At 44.3% G+C, this 21,325-nt stretch overlaps 1 protein-coding gene across 3 annotated transcripts in view; it reads left to right on the plus strand.

The window, feature by feature from the left end:
* col12a1a (collagen, type XII, alpha 1a) overlaps window positions 1-21,325 on the plus strand; it is a 93,671-nt gene that overhangs the window by 33,404 nt on the left and 38,942 nt on the right. For 2 of the 3 annotated variants that reach the window (XM_084045300.1, XM_084045302.1), the window contains exons 20-32: window positions 253-417; window positions 638-784; window positions 2,128-2,264; window positions 4,467-4,596; window positions 8,833-8,969; window positions 11,199-11,328; window positions 11,869-12,008; window positions 12,814-12,946; window positions 13,526-13,549; window positions 14,743-14,882; window positions 17,892-18,021; window positions 18,370-18,509; window positions 18,687-18,816. In XM_084045300.1, coding sequence (XP_083901426.1) covers window positions 253-417; window positions 638-784; window positions 2,128-2,264; window positions 4,467-4,596; window positions 8,833-8,969; window positions 11,199-11,328; window positions 11,869-12,008; window positions 12,814-12,946; window positions 13,526-13,549; window positions 14,743-14,882; window positions 17,892-18,021; window positions 18,370-18,509; window positions 18,687-18,816 — 1,683 coding nt within the window. The remainder of the gene's footprint in view (window positions 1-252; window positions 418-637; window positions 785-2,127; window positions 2,265-4,466; window positions 4,597-8,832; window positions 8,970-11,198; window positions 11,329-11,868; window positions 12,009-12,813; window positions 12,947-13,525; window positions 13,550-14,742; window positions 14,883-17,891; window positions 18,022-18,369; window positions 18,510-18,686; window positions 18,817-21,325) is intronic. The other variant, XM_084045301.1, reaches the window with a different exon arrangement.

Here is a 21,325-nt window from a genome sequence, read left to right on the forward strand (position 1 = left end):
TACAAAAATGTTTGAAAATAGCAGATCTACAAGCTTACAACGCGTCGCATCGCGTCGCATACTTTCTGAATCTGTTCATATTGCGAGATCCTATACTAGTTTGAGAACTAATATTGTGCATCTCATATTTGAGTGAAATATCCCATTTTTCATGCATCATTTGTAATGTTTGTGGATCTGTGTGCTGGAGAGAGAGGCAGCAGCAGTGCCCAATCAGGCTGATGAAGGAATGTGTATATGTTTTCATTGCAGGTCTGGCTCTGAACTACATCCTCCAGAACAACTTTGACGAGAACGTTGGCATGCGGCCAAAGTCCCGTAGGATTGGTGTGCTGGTCACTGACGGCAAGTCCCAGGATGACATTATCGCCAACTCCCAGAATCTGCGTGACCAGGGCATCGAGCTCTATGCTATCGGTAAGTTAGGATAGTTCGTGTCTCTTTTCCGCAAGCCATTATTTCTCTAACGTTTTGTGGGCTAAGCCGGTGTAGGAAGTGGACTCAGAGTTCCAAGTCCTAAAACTAAACAAATTCTTTGTGTGAAAGTGTGAATGTTCTTGGCTCACCATCTTTACCACAAAGCATGTTGCGGAGGAAAATGTTACTAATGAGCTGTGACTCTGTGGTTGTTGCATAGGTGTGAAGAACGCTGATGAGAACGAGCTGCGGTCTATCGCCTCCGACCCAGATGAAATCCACATGTACAATGTGGCTGACTTCTCCTTCCTGCTGGACATTGTGGACGACCTCACGGACAACCTCTGTAACAGCGTGAAGGGACCAGGTACGCAGGAGTTTACGTAACAATATGCACACACTATGTGCATAAGTTATTATACGAGTAGAATACACTGATGTGCATAAAGATTCTGATATTCCAAGAGTCACGCGTTTTGAATAACCACATGAGCCCTAGCGTTCCTATTCTGGGGGCGAACATTCGGAAAAAAGAGCACGCGTTGCGATGTGATGAGAGGTTGTATATCGGCTATTTTTGTTGAAGATATTAAATGTACAGGGAACAAAGTAGAGGGCCTATTATAGACCCCTGGGGGACTCCGGTCAACTGTGTATTATAGGGTTCATGTGGTTAAATTACACGTTCTCAATCAGTTTGAGTACATTAACATGATGTCCTGGCTAGTCTTCTTGCATAACGGATTAAAGATATGCCATATAAATATGATGTATCCAAGACCCACAGACAGTTCCTACATGTCTGAAGGTAACCCTAGAGGATAAGAACTAGCCAAACTCCTGGAAATGATCACAGATCCTCTCTTCTCTTACACACCGGTTCATGCTTTTTCCTTTGTCACTGGAATTACAAATAGTCTGTTCCTTAATCGAATTAAAGAGCGGTTATTGAATACGGTACACAAAGCTAAACTCTCGGAGACCATCTGCCTTTGTAGCCTGAGTGGAAAAGACACAGATCGGGTTTGCTCATGTTCTTATTAGTTCTTATCACTTTAGGCTCGAGCCTTTTTTTTTTCGTCCTTTGGATCACATTTCCTAGACACAAGGGACAGTTTTTTTCACCAGTGGCGGCAAAAAATACACAGGCTGCGTTGAAAAAAGTAGTTCATGAGGCATCATAGTTTATGATCTTTACAGGGCCTGCTTAACAACGGGTTATGCGCTCGTTCTTTCGATACATCAAAGCGCTTTCGCCACCTCAAGCATTAGAAGGCGGAAGCTGTGACCCATATTCATAACTAAAAGCACTGAATCTTCACCCCTTGCTTTCCTGTCTCTTTCCACTAGCCCGTCTGAATACATCATTAAAAACTAGAAAATATAATATAATTGCGGTCCTTGATTATGATTGGCTGAGCCATGTTGGAAGCTGTAGTAGCATGCTCTATAAACACATTGTGTGAACTGTGATAACTATTACTGTGCCAAACGAATTGTTTCAACGATTTCAGATTACATTTTTTATTTACAAAAACTTGAGCTTGTATATCGGCTATTTTAGCCACTTTTGTGTGACATTAGAGTATGAGGAAGAAGGCCATTCATTTACAAAACAAAATCATAAAAAGTCAAAGTTTGGAGATAAGAGGTTCCTGCCCGACAGCGACGTAATGTTCTCCTCCTTCTCTCCTCCCTCCACCTGAGAAGGAGGGGCTGAGGCACCTACTGACCTGGTGACCTCAGAGGTCACCCATCACTCCTTCAGAGCCACCTGGAAGGCCCCTGAAAGCTCTGTGGAGAAGTATCGTGTGGAGTACATGACTGTGTCTGGAAGCCCCCAGCAGGTACACACACGCACACACACACACACACGCGCAGGCACACACACACACACACACACACCGTTAACCTTACACCGTTAACCCTTAATACTTTACTACTCTACACGGTAAAATCCCAGTTTTCATTTAATTTAAGCCTGACCCAAACATTTGGGTCCCATATAAGTGTTCATTTGGGACACTCATTTTTTACCCTCTTAAAGTTAAATTGCTCTGCTCATTTCCCAAATCCCTGCAGCTGTGAAAAATGAGCCCTATGTTATTCATCAGCCAGAGCATTGTGGGAAGTGTATAGTGTCATTTTCAACTGACTGTAGGAATCCAAATTCTTTTTTGGTTGTTTCTTTTTTTCTTCCTATTTTAGGGGAGCTTAGCTCAGCTCAATCCTTTGACTCACTCTGGCTACAGCCAGGGGGGAAACTTTGCTTAGATGTTCCCACTCCAGACAATTAGCCTAACCTTTGTGTTGGCCTTTTGGTGTGTGTGGGTGTCTAAATTACAATAAAATATGACAGAGGACGAGGCAACACAAAACAGCTTTCAGTTTAACGGAGGAGAAAGCAAATAATGAGCCGTTTCTCATGTGTAATAGCTGCATCGGACAAGAGAGCCTCTGGCTCCAGGATGTATGGAATAGATCCATTTGTAGCGTCTGAATCCAATTACTTTTTCTGGAATTGTTTGTTTTTGTCCAGCCCCCATGCTTTTGCTTGTATGTGAACATGGTGGATGAGGTTTTATTTTTGTTAGGGGATCTGTAATTGAACCCCCCCCCCAGACAGACACACACACACACACACACACACACACACACACACACACACACACACACACACACACACACACACACACACACACACACACACACACACACACACACACGCAACACACACACGCAACACACACAGAACACACACAGAACACACAACACACACACAACACACACACAACACACACACACACACACACACACACACACACACACACACACACACACACACACACACACACACACACACACACACACACACACACACACACACAGGGGTTTGGAACCAGCTGAGTTTGGTCAGAGGCTTCTGTGGTTTTAATTGGACGTCCATTAAAAACCCAACTTGGGCCAAAACTGAAAACAGATAGATTTCTTTGTTTGTTGTCTCGCATAATAGATGTTCTGTACCATCGTAAACAAAACCTATTGTTTATTGGGTTTACGTTGGTGCAGAGACAGCAGTACCCCTCACACACACACACACACACACACTTAGCTATGATGTATGCGCGTGCACAGACACGCCCCTTAACATGCACGCCACACTTTCACCCACACTGAGGTATTTAACTCTGTAATTTAACTCTGAGTGTGCAAATATAACCAAATGGACCCATAAAAGGTCCATTTGGTTACATTTCTCCCAGATTAGTGCACCCTGGCTCCAAATAAAAGACAATCTAATTTCCAATTAGTTCAGAATGCAGAAGCGAGACATAATATAACCATAAGAGCGAAGCTCATTTTTAGCTTCGCTTCATCATTTTAGAATTAACTTCAAGACTTTATTGATGACTTTTAAGGCATGGCTCGACGTAGCCCCTTCACAGACCTTTTTAACCCCATAAGAGCAGGAGCATAGCCTGAGATCCTCGAGCCATTCTGGTCGTTCCAAAGTCTAGACTGTAGACAAAAGGTGACCGGGCCTTTTCCACCAGGGCCCTTTAGACTTTAGTATGACCTGCCTGAGGAGATCTGGCCGGCACGCTTTCTCTTTTAAATCACTTCTTAACCCATTAAGGCCATGAGGCCCATTCTACATAATGTCTTCTAAATCAGTTTTTTGAGAAAAACCTATGTTGCTACATCAGTGTTTCTCATACTTTTTTGCGCTACAAGCTTGTATATCTGCTATTTTTGAATAGCCAAAGAAATCTCAAATAACACAGACGCGTTCCCGGTCTTAATGGGTTAAAACACACTTTTATAGACTTGCTTTTACTACCTGATTAGTCTGTTTTGTGTTGTTTCCCCTTTTTATGCTCTTTTATTATGTGCCTCGCACACCTGTGTACTTTTATGCCCTTTTATTATGTTTCTCGTGCGTATTTTTTTTTTACATTGTTGTTTTTTATGTTCAATGCCGCGTGAAGCACTTTGTAACTCGTGTCTGAACACAACTCAAAGTGTATTATTGTTATGGTTATCTGTAGGTGTTTGTGGACGGTACCCAGACCACCGTGGTCCTCCAGAGCCTCACCCCTCTGACCCTGTACCACGTCAGCGTTTACTCCATGGTGAGCGACGAGAGCAGCGAGCCCCTCAAAGGAGCCGAGACCACACGTAAGTCTGCAGCAATCTTATTTTTGAGTCCATTTAAAGGGATAGTTGACCCAAATAAATTACTTTCTTTATATCGACTAGATCACCCCATGAATTCAAGTTTCCACAGGGTGACTAATCGATAGAAATAAATTCATTTTGGGGGTGAACTATCCCTTTAAGCCAGAGGCCGATTTTCAAAACGCCTTCTAAATCCTAATCCTAAATTTGATGAATAACGGATGGAAACCTTGTATTGTCCAAAACCGTTCCTTTTTTATTATTATTATTTTAAAAAACGATTTAAAATAGTGAAAATAGCCGATCTACAAGGCTAGGCTTTCCAGGCTTTCCAGGCTAAAAATGTCGTAGACTTCGAGACCAGCAAGTACTGTACCTAATCTAATAGCAAAATTCTTTAGAAAGGCCGGTCCTGATTGCTGATCTTGGATCAGATGACCTGGTCCTATCAAGATTTGGACAGTTGATAAAATAGGGCCGATCCAAGATAAGGTGTTCTGAGAACTCCAGACCTGCAGGATGTTGTCTGATTAAAGCCAAGGTTGCACAACACATATACTGTATGTTTATACTCAACTCTTGTGTGGCCTCGATTAATTAAGTGTTCTCAAACAGTATATTGTCATCTCGTTTGTGAGACCACATGTGGGTGCATTAAGACGGCATTAGCATAACTTAATTAACGTAAAGTTCAATTGCGACGGAATCTCATTGAGGTTTTCGGGGGGAAATTTGGCATCTTTTTTTCATTTCTTGGCGTCTTTCATGTCGTTCTTGGTTGTTGTTTTATTTGTGCTCTCCAGAATAGCACAGTTTTCATGCCGTGACTTATACCACAATAAAAATCACACATAAAAGAACTCTACTGTTGACTTTTCACTTGAAATAGCACATGAAACCAGCCCCGGCCCGTTCACATTGCAAAACGCGCAGATTTGGAAGGATTTCTGTAGCCATTTTGTGCATCTGTACACATCTTGGCTTGTAGGCTCACATGCATGTATGCACATACTATGTAGTGTAATGTACTGTATGTGTAATGTCTGTAAGATTAAATGTACTGCAGACGTTTAAGCGCTTTGTGCCGACCTGGGTTTGGAGCTATCACCATCACTAAAAGATGTGACCTTATAGCAACAAGTATACGCTACATGACAAAGGTGTTGAACTCCAACAAAACTCTGCCACAGTCTGATGACTCACATCCTCAGACTACACCTCCCCCCCTAGGACCCTTCTCTCCTTGTATCCCTTCTTGTCACCTTATGCTTATGCAGATGTATGTTGGTTACTTTTTTTCACATGTTTTTTTATTATTTGTACTTGTTTTTTCTTGACTTGATGACTACAAATGATCAGAATGCTACTTAGAGCATATTGTTTAGAGCTTAGACAGATCCTAGGTTTGATGTGTTCCTGGTTTCCTTGAAGCACTGCATTGTTGTGTTTGAACTCTGCTTATGTGACTGATCGTTGACTAGGGTTCATGCTTACTCTGCAGTGCACTTGTCATCACTCTGGATAAGAGTGTCTGCTAAACGCCTACATTCTGTAATTCTGTAAACTGTAAATGTAATTGTCATGATCCATTACTTGACAGGTGAGTGAAAGGCCTTTGAACCGGTGATCCATTGAATAAAATACCTGTGACTCTATTTCGACCCCTCTCCCGGTGCTTGTATTTGCGCCCCCTCCGTCATTTGTCCCCACGGTGCCCCTCCAGTGCCCCTGAGTGCGGTGAGGAACATGACGGTCTACGACGAGCAGACCACCACCATGCGGGTGAGGTGGGAGGCAGCGGAGGGAGCCACGGGCTACATGCTGCTCTACAGCGCCACCAACGCCACCCAGCCCGCCCCTGAGAAGGAGGTCAGAACAACGTCCCCCGGGGCGATAACGCATCCCACCCCTAATGCCCCTAGAACCCCGCCAAGCAGCTGTGGATATGACATAACTCGACGCCTTTTATAGGGGCACTTACGCATATAAATAGGCGTAGACACACACACACGCGCTCTCACTCACACATAACACACACACACACACACACACACACACACACACACACACACACACACACACACACACACACACACACACACACACACGGGTGTGCGCAGACACACAGGCGTGCGCAGATATACGTGCATTTGCACACACACACACACACACACACACACACACACACAGACAGACAGACAGACACAGACACAGACACAGACACACACACATACACACACGCACACACATAGACCAAATACTCCAAATTCCTGTCAGCGATTCCTGACAAAATACAGATGTCACGCAGTGTAATAACCCACTTACAAAGCCACCAGTGTTCGCCTCGCTTGTTCGCCCGGAGAAAACAGATTTGTTTGACACAAAGGGGTGGGTAAACTATGAGCTCACTGTGCCAAGGGAACATCATCACCCTTTTCTTTTCCACGAGGTGTCAAACCCGAAGGGTCAAGGGCTTGGCTTTGACAGATCGGCCCCGCCAGAACACACACACACACACACACACACACACACACACACACACACACACACGCACACGCACACGCACACGCACGAGCCCTCTCATCCAAAATGTCTGTTTCTGAGTCACACTGAGGAATCCTTGTCGTCGACTCCCTCGACATGACCCCCCGTGTTGTTGTTTCTTTTGCGGTTTGACCGTTGCAGATGAGGGTGGGATCGGATGTCACCGATGTTCAGCTGGTGCAGTTGTTCCCCATCACAGCCTATTCCCTTTCCATCTTCGCCATGCACGGAGACTTGGCCAGTGACCCTCTAACCGAGCAGGGAGTCACCCGTATGTAAAACAGTCAACCGGATTCGTCACTTCAAATACCGTTGTCTTCAGACCTCACTCCTCTCTCCCTCTCATCCTTCTCGTCACCTTTTTTTTTAATGCTAGTTACTATGCACAGTGGTGGAAAAAGTACTAAATGTTTTTACTTTAGTAAAAGTAGCAATACTGCAATGTAGAAATACTCTGTTACTAGTAAAAGTCCGGAATTCAAAATGTACTTGTGTAAAAGTACAAAAGTATTGGTATCAAAATGTACTTAAAGTACCCAAAGTAGAATGTCCCGTTTCACAAGTTTTCAAATGACGCATTGTGAGCTTGTAGATCGGCTATTTTCAAATGGCCGAAATGTATATGGAGCTGAAGAGGTTAATGTATGTTTTGTAATAATAATCAAAATCTACAAAGTAAATAGTAACTAGCTTTCAAATAAATGTCGTGGAGTACAAGTACAATATTTGGATCCGAGATGTAGTGGAGTAGAAGTAAAAGTATTGAAAATTGCATATATCTCGAAATTGTACTTAAGTACAGTACTTAAGTATACTTAGTTACTTTCCACCACTGACTATGCATGAAAATGTTGGTTTCTTATTCACATGGTTTTGGTTAGATTTGTTTTGCTTGACCACAAATGTTAAGAATGCTATTCTGATGCATGTTGCATGCTGTGTAGACAGCCGGTAGATATGATGTTTAGCAGACTCCTAACCGCTTTGAAGTACTGCATTGTTGTCTTTGCACTGTGCGTATGTAACTATTTACCATGTTGTTTGTTGACTGGGGTTCATGCTTACTCTGATTACGCACTTGTAAGTCGCTCTGGATAAGAGCGTCTGCTGAATGCCTAAATTGTAATTGCAAATAGTAACTGTGAATGGTAATCACATACATTGTACATGTAAATGGTCATTTTAAATTGTACATGTAAATGGTAATTGTAAATTGTAAATGTATCGTAAATGGTAATTGTAAATGTACAGTAAATGGTAATTGTAAATGTACAGTAAATGCTAATTGTAAATTGTAATTGTAAACTGTAATTGTAAATGATCGTGTAGTGTATTTGTTGCTACTGTATGAGGTCACATATTTTTCGTAGTGTCGATAACAATAAGTATCTGATCTGTGACCAGACATACTGCACTCTGTGAGCGTTAATTAACGGGCGACAATAACCATGCATATACTTGATTGATAATGAGGTGTTATTACATGTAGTATTCGGTATAACTGCAGCGTGTGACTGCGGCCTGTTTGATAGTCACACGAGTGAGCGGTTATTTCTTCTGTGATCGCCGTCACATCTACCGTGATCTAACTGACTTCAGGGCTTTTTCTTCTTGGTCTTGGGGACACGTTTGCACCCTAACACCCAAACCCTAACAATCCCTAACTTGGATCTGCCGTTTTCCCCCGTACAGTGCCCCTCCCCCCAGCCGGTGACCTGAGGGTGACTGACGTCACCCACAGCTCCCTGAAGCTCGACTGGGACGCGGCGCCCTGCTCCGTCCGGGGATACCTCATCACCTACAAGGCTGACGAGGCAGACGCCAAAGAGGTAACTTTTTAGATTCTGTGCGGTACACGCGGTTTCCCAAACAGTTGGTCGGGAACCTATCTTTGGGTCGCGGACCAATTGTTATGGGTTGCGATTAAATCTCTTTTTTTTTGTATCCTACATTTCACCTTTTTCCCTTTTTTTAAAGAAAAAGAAAAAAATCTCAACTTTTCAAAAATTCAAAACATTTTTTTTTCATTTTTCAAAAGTATTTGATAAATACGAAGCGACGCGTTGTGAGCTAGTAGGCAAACGTTTACAAGCTTGGGCTAAAAGGTTTGGGAACCACTGCTGTAGAAGCAGTAAGCCTTGCCAAGCCATGTGGCCCATAGGGCAGGAGCCTATCTCCTGTTTCTCTAGCGTGAGGCGGCTTGTTCGCCCCCTGGACATGACGCTAGTATGTCACAGAGACTTACCCCCAATCCCATGATGGATGCTGATGCTGAGTGCCAAGCAGGGAGGCATTGGGTCCCATTCTTTTAGTAGTCTTTGGTATGAGCCGGAAGGAATCGAACCCCTGACCTCCCAATCTCAGGGTGGACACTCTCACCACAAGGCCACTGAGCTGGTTTTTAGACTCTGTGCACCTGTTTTATGTCCATATCTCTCTCTCACACACACACACACACACACACACACACACACACACACACACACACACACACCCACTCACACTCACACAGAGCGATGGACTCAGCGCAGCTGAAGCTTTCCAGAAATGACACCTATCCGTTCCAGCTCGAGCTCTTTGGCGCTGTACCTGAAAGAATAACAGATAAAGATGTGGAATGGGTGCAGGAGTGAGATGTCAAGAATCATAACCGTGAATCTCCTCGCTTTGGCTCATCCCGTACTCGACATCCTGCTCACTGAGTCTTTTGTCTGTTTGAATCATTACGTCTGAGAGGGATAAATTAGTAGTTATGCCGTTATGACTGATCACTCAATAATATTTTCTAAGACAGAATGATAGAAACTGCAGCTGGTGCGTGTGAGATCTTCTTTTTGGGACCTCAGGGAGTGTTCCTATTGGACCCAGACTGGTGGTGTGTGTTTGGATCATAGCTTTGTCAGAAGAGTGGGATGAGACAGATTAAGCGCTTAAACCATATACTTTGTTGACTATTGTCCCCCAGGGGTCTATACTTGGCCCTCTCCTTTTTTCCCTCTGCACCAGATCTCTTCGTCGAAAATAGACGATCTGCAAGATCTCAAAATGTTGCGACACGTAGCGCTGCTGTTTTGTCCCCCAAATGTTTGAGTGCTATGGCATGCCCAGAATAGAGATGCTAGGGTTCATGATTAGAGCGTGAAGGTACCGTAATTGGTGGGATCACGGATAGGCAGCTGTGCTAAGTTTTGTGTCCTGTGTGCGCTACTGGCAGACTTCAATAGTCGCATGGCACCCCTCCCCCCCTCCCCGCCCTCGGGAGTCTTTGGTCAACAACTGCAAGCTTCTGGCACAGGCCATTTGCTACATCCTCAGGCATAAATCAGGTAGCGGCGTGCCTCATTACTCCTCTGTGGGACTTCTTAAAAAAGATGACAAACACACATGGAGGAGGAGGAGGATTTGGATCTCTGACCGGGGGTAACGTGGGAACAAAGAAGCCCCCCAAAAAGTAGCAAGGTCTCACCCTCTGACCTGATGGATAATGTGGTGGAACCTGATTGGTGACAGCGCGCCACTCGCAGACTCAGAGCTCACCGCAGTGCAACATCCTCTATCCAGGAAAGGCCCTTCAGCTGGGATTTATGAGCTTAGAGAGAGAAATCCAGAGAAATGTCAGTTTAGATTTATGACTCGAACACAATTGCAAAAAATAAAAAATAAAAAAACAGAAGAGACCGGGATCTCTGTTGGTGGTTATTCACAGCGTTGATCCAATTTTCCTTGTTTGTTTCCATTTTCCTCCGGACAATTTTCTTTTTCGTGCTTCCAGGGTCAAGCTTTAGATCCCTCTCTCGCTGGGGTGTATACGTCACCTCTGTCGCCATCGCTCTTGGAAACTCGCTCGTGAGAATGGAATTCGATTTTCATTAGACTTGAGAGAACCTTGGCAATCTGGCCCTTTCGAAGAGGAAGAAAAAGGCATTTCCCAGCGTTTAACGTCCAACAGAGGAATCACAAGATTATTCATGAAGCCCTTGAGTCGTTGGATATATGCACTGTATTGGGGTGATGCTATCAGAGAAATAAAAGAAAATCCTATTTAATTTGTCCTACAGCTGGAGGTGGGCGGCGGTGTGACCACCAGGGTGCTGGACAACCTCATCTCGCAGACCGAGTACGGGTTGGCCGTCACTCCCATCTGTGACGAGGGTCCTGGTCAGCCCATGCTGGGAGATGCCGTCACGGGTAAAGGCTGAAAACACAGAAATGTTTTGACCATATTCACACGCCGGCCATTCTGCTCTTATGTGATACTACTAAGTAGGGCTGTCACGATTATGAATGTTTTACCTGACGATTAGTTGTCACTCAAATAATTGCGATTAACGATTTAATTGGGTTAGTTTCTGCCGTTGAACATTATTGGAACGTTATGAATAAAAATGACATTTATGTTTGGCTTTTAGGCTTTGTAAACAAAAGTAGCACAGGGCAGATATTGACAAATAACACATTTAATTACTTCATACTTATAAAAAATAAACATTGATAGTGGAAATAGCAGATCTACAAGCTCAAAACGCGACGCGTTTTGAGCTTGTAGACATTTTTAACATGAAAATTATTATGACTATCATGCGATTGATAAAAAAAAAAGCGATTAGGCGATTATGTATGTTTTTTTACAGGCCTATAAATATTAGGGTTTGGGGAAAAAAAACCCTGTATGTTAAAATTGCCATCATAGCCTTCTGTTCATTACCTTCCCTTTTTTTTTATTTGCAGATGTGGTTCCCGCTCCCAAGAACCTGCGCTTCACAGAGACCACGCAGACCAGCTTCAGGGCCCACTGGGAGCACGGGGCCCCCGACGTGGCCCTGTACCGCATCGGCTGGACCAAGAAGGGAGACTCCAACTTCCAATATGTAAGAGACTCAGGGGTCCTTGGAGGGGGATACCAGGTGGCGTCCCCACAAAATGTGTTAATATAGTGTCACAGTCATTAACCACTTTAACCATATTTTATAGTTTGGGCCATTCAAAAATAGCAGATCTACAAGCTCGTAGTGCGGCACCGAGTGCCGTGCTATGAGCTTGTAGATCTGCTATTTTTGAAAAATCGTGAAAACTACTTTGAATGTATATATTTTTTAAAGCAAACTTTTGTAACTCAAATCTTTGCTTCTGGGGGCCCTAGGAACAAAATATTTTTAGATGGGGGTCCGTGGCCAAATACATTTTGGGGGTCCCTGACATGAAAAGGTTTGAGAACCACTGCTATATATAGTACTTAATTTAACTGGAGTCCCCCAGGGACCACATCTCTTCACCAAATATAGCCAAACTACAGGCTCGCAACGCGACACATTGAGGGTTTGTAGATCGGCTATTTTTGCTGAATGCTTGCCCCAGAATAGGGACGTGAGGGTTCAAGTGGTTAAGGGGTTTTGGCTTTGGGATGAATCATTATGTGGTAAGCTGTTTGATGATTGCCGTGGAAAGCACTCTAGCTGCGATGAAGCCCTCCTGTGATAGGGCCCTCCTGCCGTGGGTCGTGGCAGCCCGAAACATCTGCAAAACAGACCCCTGGCAACGGATTACAAGCTTTATTACAATGCTTATGATCTAATATGAATCCCCCCGCCCCATTTGCTGGCTTTGATTGTATGGTGACACGCACATTTTGCCACCTGCGCGCGTGTTCTGACCTCGTCATGTTTTCCTCCCCAGGCGATCCTGAACAACGACGAGATCAACCACCTCCTGGAGAACCTGGAGCCCGACACGCCCTACGACGTGTCCGTCACCGCCATCTACCCCGACGAGTCGGAGAGCGAGGATCTGCTGGGAACCGAGAGGACATGTAAGAAACGCAGCCTAAACGGGGTTCTATCGTCATCATCATCATCATGACCACGCCAGTGGCTGCTACAGCTGATTAAGTTACACTTAAGGTCCTTATACACGCCCAGGAGCGTGAAGAATAAATGATCGGGAAATCCGTCGCTGAATATTTTCGCATTCCAATTAGGCATTTGGTTGATGCCTCGTTCAAGTTGAGTTTTTTTTTCCTGTGAAAAATCAACCTTGTTTCGGAAGAAACAGTTACTTTACGGCGCATAATATTCACGTTCTGTGGATGTACTCACGACACATACAACGAGTTCAAAGAAATATATTTTCTGGCAAATTAGACGCACGAAAAATGCTTCCAAAAAGAAGCTTCTAGTGTGTATTGTGTAAGGACCTTTAGTCGACAAATGAAATCTCTTGATGCTTGCGATTGGTGAGAAAACATATTTCCACTGACACAGATAATTCTCCAAAACCGTAACTCATATTTTGAATTCCTGACAGAATCGAATTTGTGGAGATATAAGGTTGTGCGAAATGTTGGGTAAAGGCTGTGTCCATTATGCTTCTCTATTTCTGATTTGTTTAGTGAAACCTGGTCAACGTGGTCGTGGTAAGTATTTGCAGTAAACCAAGAGGACGTTCTCTCTCTTTTTTTCCCCAAGCGATGAACGCATGTTCCATTATTTTGTTCAATCATCAGCGCTGATGTTCATCGGACTGCCATCATTGTGTCATTTGAGCAAGGCACCTAACCCATACATCGCTCCAATGGTGCTGCATTGCGGCTGAAAACAGCCTTTTATATGATGTGTTGGTCTGTCTGTCTGTCTGTCTGTCTGTCTGTCTGTGCGTGCCAGTCATCCCCAGGTTGTTGCTGCAAACAGCCAAGTTTACGCCTGATTTATACTTAGTTGGGCGCCGGTGTCTCGCGCCGAAAATAACTGATCTACAAGCTCACGATGCTTGGTAGATTAGCTGTTTTCTGTGTGTGACACTGACGTGCAACTAAGTATATAAGGAAGCCTTTCTGTTTGAAGGATTTGAACTATGCATGGCCCTGCAGAGCAGGGGTTTAAATCCCCTCACCTCTATGTTGTTCTGTGTCATTCCATTCATCCTGAATGTCATGGCTGTGAATCCATTCCATCCATCCGTATTCATCCATCCATTCATCCATCCGTCCGTATTCATCAGTCCATTAATCCATTCATCCATCAATCCATTGCTGTTCCAGTGAATCCACCCATGCTTCAGAAAAGACAGCATACCAGAGGACGCATTGTCTTTTCTTCTTTTAAGCTGCAATCCTCGATTCAAACCAGCCCATACTGCAAAGAAAAAAACATTTTACATGTATCTTTCAAAATAATACAGAATTTGAGCAAAGAATTTAGAAATGTATTTTGGACACTGGAAATCTATTTTCACAGATTTCTTGAGAAGGGTTTTCCACTTAAAATATAGTTTTCCTTATTTTGGTGTCCAAAAATATGTCAAATATTCTTTGCTGTATGGGAGCAACACAGCCTCTTTGTCATAGTATACATGTAAATTAAAGGAATTATCTACATCTTGATAACAATACAAACAAAAACTAAACAAGCAAATCTAAGTTGTCAAGATAAAACAAAAATGTTTTCCTTTATACAACATTAATAAAGAGTCTGTTGACCAAAATATCAAGGATTGTGTCCTTTAAAAGATTCATTTTTGTTTAAAGAAATCCACAGTGCATCTGCTATAATGAAATATGACTTCAAATACCTGCGTGGTTGTAATTATGACATGTGTGTGTGTGTCCAGTGCCAGATGGACCTCCCACTGACCTGGTTGTGTTCAATGAGACCACCACCACTCTGAACGCCAGGTGGAACCCCGCACCGGGCCGGGTCCAGAACTACAAGATCACCTACGTCCCTACTGCTGGAGGCAGGACCCAAACTGTAAGAATACCTGAGATATCCTATCTCCATATTCTAACTAATGTGTGTTTTTTTTCTCGTAAATGAACGCCCTACTTGATCATACCACCACGTCACACAAAAGTATCAAAAGTAGCAGATCTGCAAGCTCGTGCCACGTTGCGAGCTTGCAGATCTGCTTTTTTTTTGTCTTTTTATGCCTTTATTGGTAGTACAGTAGGTAGACAGGAAACGGGGAGAGAGAGAGATGGAGAGTGACACGCAGCAAAGGCCGTCGGGATCGGGACTCGAACCTGCAACGCGCTGTCAGGCTATCTGAGCCCAGACCGCTAGGCCAACGACCCGGGCCCAGATCTGCTACTTTTGCTGTTTTTGTCTCCGCCAGGAGACTATGTTTTCGTTCTCGTCCTTCCGTGTGTCCACCAAGCTAACATTGGTCAAGCTTCACGTGACACGTGACAATATGTTGAAAGGGTGTGCTTTGATTGGCTAGCGAGACGCGTGATGAAATAGAGACCTATAAATAGGTGTGTCACTTCAAAAGATCATTTATATCTTTTGAAGTGAGGTAAGACAGGATTAATCAGGAACAGTACTTGCGGAGACCTGTGCTCCGAGGAGCACATTTTCTAGTTTAATTTGAGTTTGAAAGTTACCGGTTTAGTTTCAAACCTCTTATGCTGATGCATATTTTTGATTGCTTTTACGGAAACATCGATAAGCAAGGCTGGCTGTCATTTAAAAAAAGAAAAGAAATAATAAATCAAGCTATTGTGCATGTGTAGACACCCACACATGCATAGGCGAGCTGTGTCTCCTGCTATTTAACAGCCCTGCATGTCGTTGTTAAATGATCCCAAGAAGATTATGATCTTCCCTTTTACCCATCCAGGGAACCGAGGTCAAGCATTCTTCAACCATCACTGAGTTTACAGGATGTGAAGAGTTGCTTAACAGAGACATTCAGAGTCCCACCTTGTAAAAGTTCAGATGAAACCATTTTAATAGCCGCTGAGGGAAACATTGAGCAGGCACTTGAGAGATTAATGTGTGTGTGTGTCTGTCTGTAGGCGTATTTGAAAGTACGTACAGTATGCATATAATTGTGTACGTTTGAAATGAGTTAATGGAACGCGAGTATCGGTGCGCTTTTTGTCTGGATCTACGGTCGTATTTTATGTTTGCGTTCCTTGCGCGGTCCGAGATGGAATGCTGAGACCTGGCAGGGATCAGTGTCTGTTTGTGTAACAGTAGAGACTGGTGCCATGGGGGACATATTCTGAAGAGAGTGTTTACAGCGTTGCACAGAACTGCGATGCACTTCAAGAAAGGCGTTTTGCGTCTGTTCGTTCCCCTGTCAGTTTCCTGTTTTCGTCATATATGGCCCAGATGTTCATTCCGTTACATCCAGCATAGGTTCTATTTCATGCCGAAGATTGCGAAAAAACTCAGCTTCAGTCCAGCTGGCTGTGTGGAGGTCACGCGCTGCATGCTGACTGACCACCAGCTACTACGTAACCCTTTTAACACAGGATGGAAGGTTTTCATCTTTTCGACTAGAGGAAACGCGGCTGTGCTGATTGCCTGGGTGATATCACGCTAAAAAGTCGAGAGATTGAAGGGAAACTGGAAGCTACCGAAACGGCCGAGGCCGGGGGCCAAGTCTTTGGTTCACTGTAGGGATTTCAACAAGTGTAGCGTGCCCAGGCGGCCTTGCATTGTTTCATCTGGGACAACAAGTGTGTTTTATGAAACGGCCCGACACACGCTTTGCGCTTGTGTACAAGGAAAGTTGTCACGGTGCCGAATGACAAGGCTTCCGCGCTGCTGTTTTCTTAGAATCTGCTGATAAGATATGTCTGCGGTCGCTTGGCGCACGCTGTCAAGAATTACAACGATCCACGGAGGAGGAGAAAAGACGCACTGTAAACACATATGCAGACACACACATGCTTTAAGGTCTGTACACTCTGGGGTCGTTATTTTCCTTGTTTATGTCTACATTCATACAGAGTATGAATACTGTGCAACACAATCTTTATTCAGAACAAGGCAGACTTTTCTGAGCTTTCCGCTCTGTGCATATAGGCATCCACCTGTATGAGTGAGGCATCAACTATATGAATAGTTTTGATGTGAAATATTTGCTGGCAAGTATTTCATATTTTTGTATTGTTTATTCATCATTCGTGTCTGTAAAGGCCACACACACACACACACACACACACACACACACACACACACACACACACACACACACACACACACACACACACACACACACACACACACACACACACACACACACACACACACACTGAGTTTCTCAGCCCTCCCAGCATTGCATCCCCACTCCCTACTTACAGCATGCCTCTAGCCTAGCCAAACTCAGCGTAGTAAATTGACCCTCCACTAATGCCTGTAATGGCAAGACATCCAACTGTTTTGGCCATTAGGATATAGATTTACCTTGGCCGCTACACACTCTAGTAACAACGTCCAAAGACTCTCACAACATCCCTCCAGTCTAGTATTTCTCAGGTGAAATTCTTTCCACCAGCTTAGTGACTTCAACTCCAGAGTCCTGGGACGAGTTGTGTGTCCCATCTTAGAAACAGATCAACTCCCTCCCCCCAGTGTCTCCCAGAATTCAAAAGAACATCCAGATTCAGTTGAGGCCAAAGTCGCAGAATCTGTGAAATGCTTTTAGAATTTAGACGAAAGAGGTGCATATAGGATACTTTAAAAGGGAGATACCGCAGCTGGCCAACGGAGTACGGCAGCCAAGTTACTGTATCTGTCAAGCCTTTTAACTAGTGAGCCATTATTGCTGCAAGTTGGCTACTACGACCACATCTATCACTGCTCCAACCCATTATTAGCATGAAATGAGACATTCGATAGGACATCTTAGGGACTCTTTCTTCATCATTTGAAAGAGTTATTTGTAGAATATCGAATCAAGAGTAATATACTGTAGATCAAGGAGGTTAATCACCTCTTCTCCCACCCCGACTCCCGCTCCACCAGACCCAGATCGGAGGAAAGAAGACCACAGTGCTGCTTCCCAAGCTGACCCCTGACACAGAGTACTCCATCACCGTGGTAGCAGTCTACGCCACCGGAGTCAGCAGGGAGCTGAACGGCCTCGGCAAGACCAGTAAGTTTTAGTTTTTTCTCTCGCCGACATTTGGACAGATGTGGAACGATCTCATGCAGAGTTGTCTTTTGAGAGCGTTCGATCATTCTAGCTGATGATAAATGGATTATACAAAGAGCAGCGCCTTTTGGAGAATTAACGCGCAATCAGGCTCCGGGGTAGGTTTGACCGAGATGAATTGCTTAGTAGTCAGAGGAACTCGAGTGCTCTTAAGACATAGAGGATCATGATTTAAAGGTGGTGCCGCTGAGGATGCACAATGAAGATCGTGATACAGAAAGCTGTTTTATGTAGTCATACTGATTTTATTTTTTTACCAGTTTGTAAATGAATCCTACCTTCTTCCAGAGCCCCTGGGTGGTGTGAGGAACCTGCGTGTCACAGACCCCACCACCAGCACCCTGAACGTGCAGTGGGAGCCCGCTGAGGGCAACGTGCGTCAGTACAGGATCTTCTACGTGCCTGCGGCTGGAGGAGCTGAGGAGATGGTAGGCTGGACGACACCTTCCATGCACTGTAGTGTAGTTTGACACCGGCTCTTCTACTTGTCTTAACTTTGTGCCCCTTCTTTTCTTTTTTTCCCGGCAAAACAACAAGCTGTGGCGGCAGTGTTAATTCCTTTACATAACTTTGACACGGTTTATGTGTTTGCTTGTGGGCTCCAGGCGCAGGTATCTGGTAGCACCTACAAGACCGTCCTGCCCAACCTCCAGTCGGACACCGTCTACACGGTGACCGTGGTGCCGGTCTACTCTGCTGGAGAGGGACAGCGGATGTCGGAGAACGGCAAGACACGTAAGTGTGCGATAGAGTGTATCCACGCGATAGTGCACAATTGTAGTCAGTGGTAATGCTGAGTCTGTGCACTATGCTATAGAGGTGTTACGGCACAGCGAAAATGTATGTTTTAGAGTTAATAAACGTGTGCAGATACTGTAGGCTATACACTGGCAGCATTTTTGGACAGGTGCCACCGTGGAATCAGCTGGATACAGAATGTGAAGGCTCTGCATTTTTGGAGAAAGACACATTGACAAGGCATCGACATTTTCTTTTCTTCGCTGCGCTGGAATGAATCAATTTCTCTCAGTCCGGAATGAACTCATTGGCCTCTCCCTCTGTCTGCGTGTCAGTAAGCTGCGTTGAGGCGTCCAGACCGAGCTGTTGACTGGCTTTGTAAAAAAAACAAAAAAACAATCCAAGACCTTTCAATAACTTCAATTCAAGCCAAAAAGATTATTTATAGAGTATTTGCTTATCGTGGGCCAAATGTATATTATGGTTGACTTCCAGTATGTGTATGTTGTGCCATGAGATGGAAGCGTTAGGGAGTTCTTCATCATTTGATCTAACATGGTACAGAATGACGTTATGTCTTGGCGCGCTCCACTTAATCAGAGAGCCCGGGTCACTCTTCAGTTTGTCCCGCAGTTTGAAACCACCAACCTCTGCTGGGAATGAGTCAGCGTTTTGAGGGGTGATTGCGTAGGAAGGAATTCCACCGGGTTGGCAGCGCTATAATGGTGTCTCCTCTGTTCTTACCGTAATATGGGCCGTTTATGGGCCAGCATGACGGCTAGCGGTCAGGGCTGATGGTGGGTTAGCGTTGGTTGGTTTGGGGGGTAGGGCAAGTAATTGGCTCCCCTCGGGGGGAAAAAAAGAAACCCGGGGGAGGGAGAGAAATGAATGGAGAGCATTCTCTTTTCTTATGGCTCTCGGATCACTTTAACAAGGTCACACTCCATGTTTTTACCCGTTTCCCCATAGCATAGCCTGTGGTCTGCAAGGTTCAAAGTGCTCATGGCCCTTGTTAGACATTGTAACGCAAAACCCTGCATCTCTCAGACGCCTACCCCTAGGAGATGTGGAACATTGCGATTTCGATGGCTTTGATGTCAAACACCTGTGGTTTTGATCTCTACAGTATGTGGAAAAGATAGTCTCTTCAATGGCCAAACAACATTCAATTCAATTTATTCTAGAGTCAACTCATTCATTCTCTGTTGAGAATCTATACAGTCGATGAACGAGTTCACTCCTTGAAAAGCTTTTTAAGGAATAATTTATACTATAGATTATTTATTGAAAGTTTTTTTTGAAGGCAATAGTCTTCGCTCGTTGAAGCGTTTCAGTGCGGAAGCTCACCATGCTTTTTGGCCTCATTTACGAGGCTACAATGCAGAGTAGTACAAAGCCCCCAAACATCTGCTTTGGTTTTTAGAAGGCAATCTTCACAGAGGGAAGCACAGGCTTCTGGTACAGTATATCCTTTTCATTAACCTTTAAGGCATTAAAAAGAAGCGTCCTGGTGCTAGCAATATTGTTAAGCAGTGTCTTTAAAAGCGTCTCTGCGGGGAGTGCTGGGGTTGTGATGTTTCCTTTATTGAAACATTCACATGTGTTCTGCTGACTTCTCCGTCGGTCGACTAGACCGGTCTAGACCGGTGGTTCCCAAACCTCTCGGCTCAAGACCCAAAAGATACATCTGGTGTCTCCTCGGTACCCAAACTTACAAGAAGACATTATGCATTATGCAACACTCAAGCAAAAATAGTGAAAATCTCTTAATTTTTTTTTTTTTTAACTTTTTGCACGTTCTGAATGTTTGAAATAGTAATAAAAACAATTGTGGGGGAAAATATATATATATATATATTTACTCACAACCCATAAAAATGGTAAACACTGGTCTAGACCGTGCGCTGTAGACAAAGACGGTCACTATGGCACTGGGGGGAAGATTCACAAGAGTGCCATTTAGACACTTGTAAATCTGGCCCCAAGATACGACCCAACTGTTCCCCCCCATTCCCTTCTTTCTGGTGTCCTTTAACAACCCCCCCCCCCCCTCTCTCCTCCCCTCCTCCCTCTTTTGTTTGGTTATTATGTGTTGTTATCTCTCTCCCTCATCACTCCCCACGGTGCTAATGGTGTTTACCCTTCCCCTCCATCTCATCACTCTTTTCTCTGTCCACACCTCCCGTCATCACTCCATTCTCCCACCACCCCCCCCCCCCCCCTTTCCTCCCACCACCACCCCCACCCCCCTTTCCTCCAACCATACCTCATCCTGATCCCATTACCACGCTCAGTGTTGCCAGGTCTGCTTATTATAATTACCCCCCCAAGATTTTATTTGAAAACAGCAGATCTTACAAGCTCACAACACGTCGCGATGCGACGCGTTGTGAGCTTGTAGATCTGCTATTTTCAAATAGCTGGTGTATTATGTTTAAAGTGCTCACGTGGCCCATAGTCGCTTCTTTTGGGCTTGTTTTCCTAGACCTTGTTGCTTGTTTCTCTC

This window comes from Gymnoscopelus microlampas (genome assembly GCF_963454915.1).
Source record: "Gymnoscopelus microlampas genome assembly, chromosome: 20".
In the NCBI taxonomy this organism is placed as follows: Eukaryota; Metazoa; Chordata; class Actinopteri; order Myctophiformes; family Myctophidae; genus Gymnoscopelus; species Gymnoscopelus microlampas.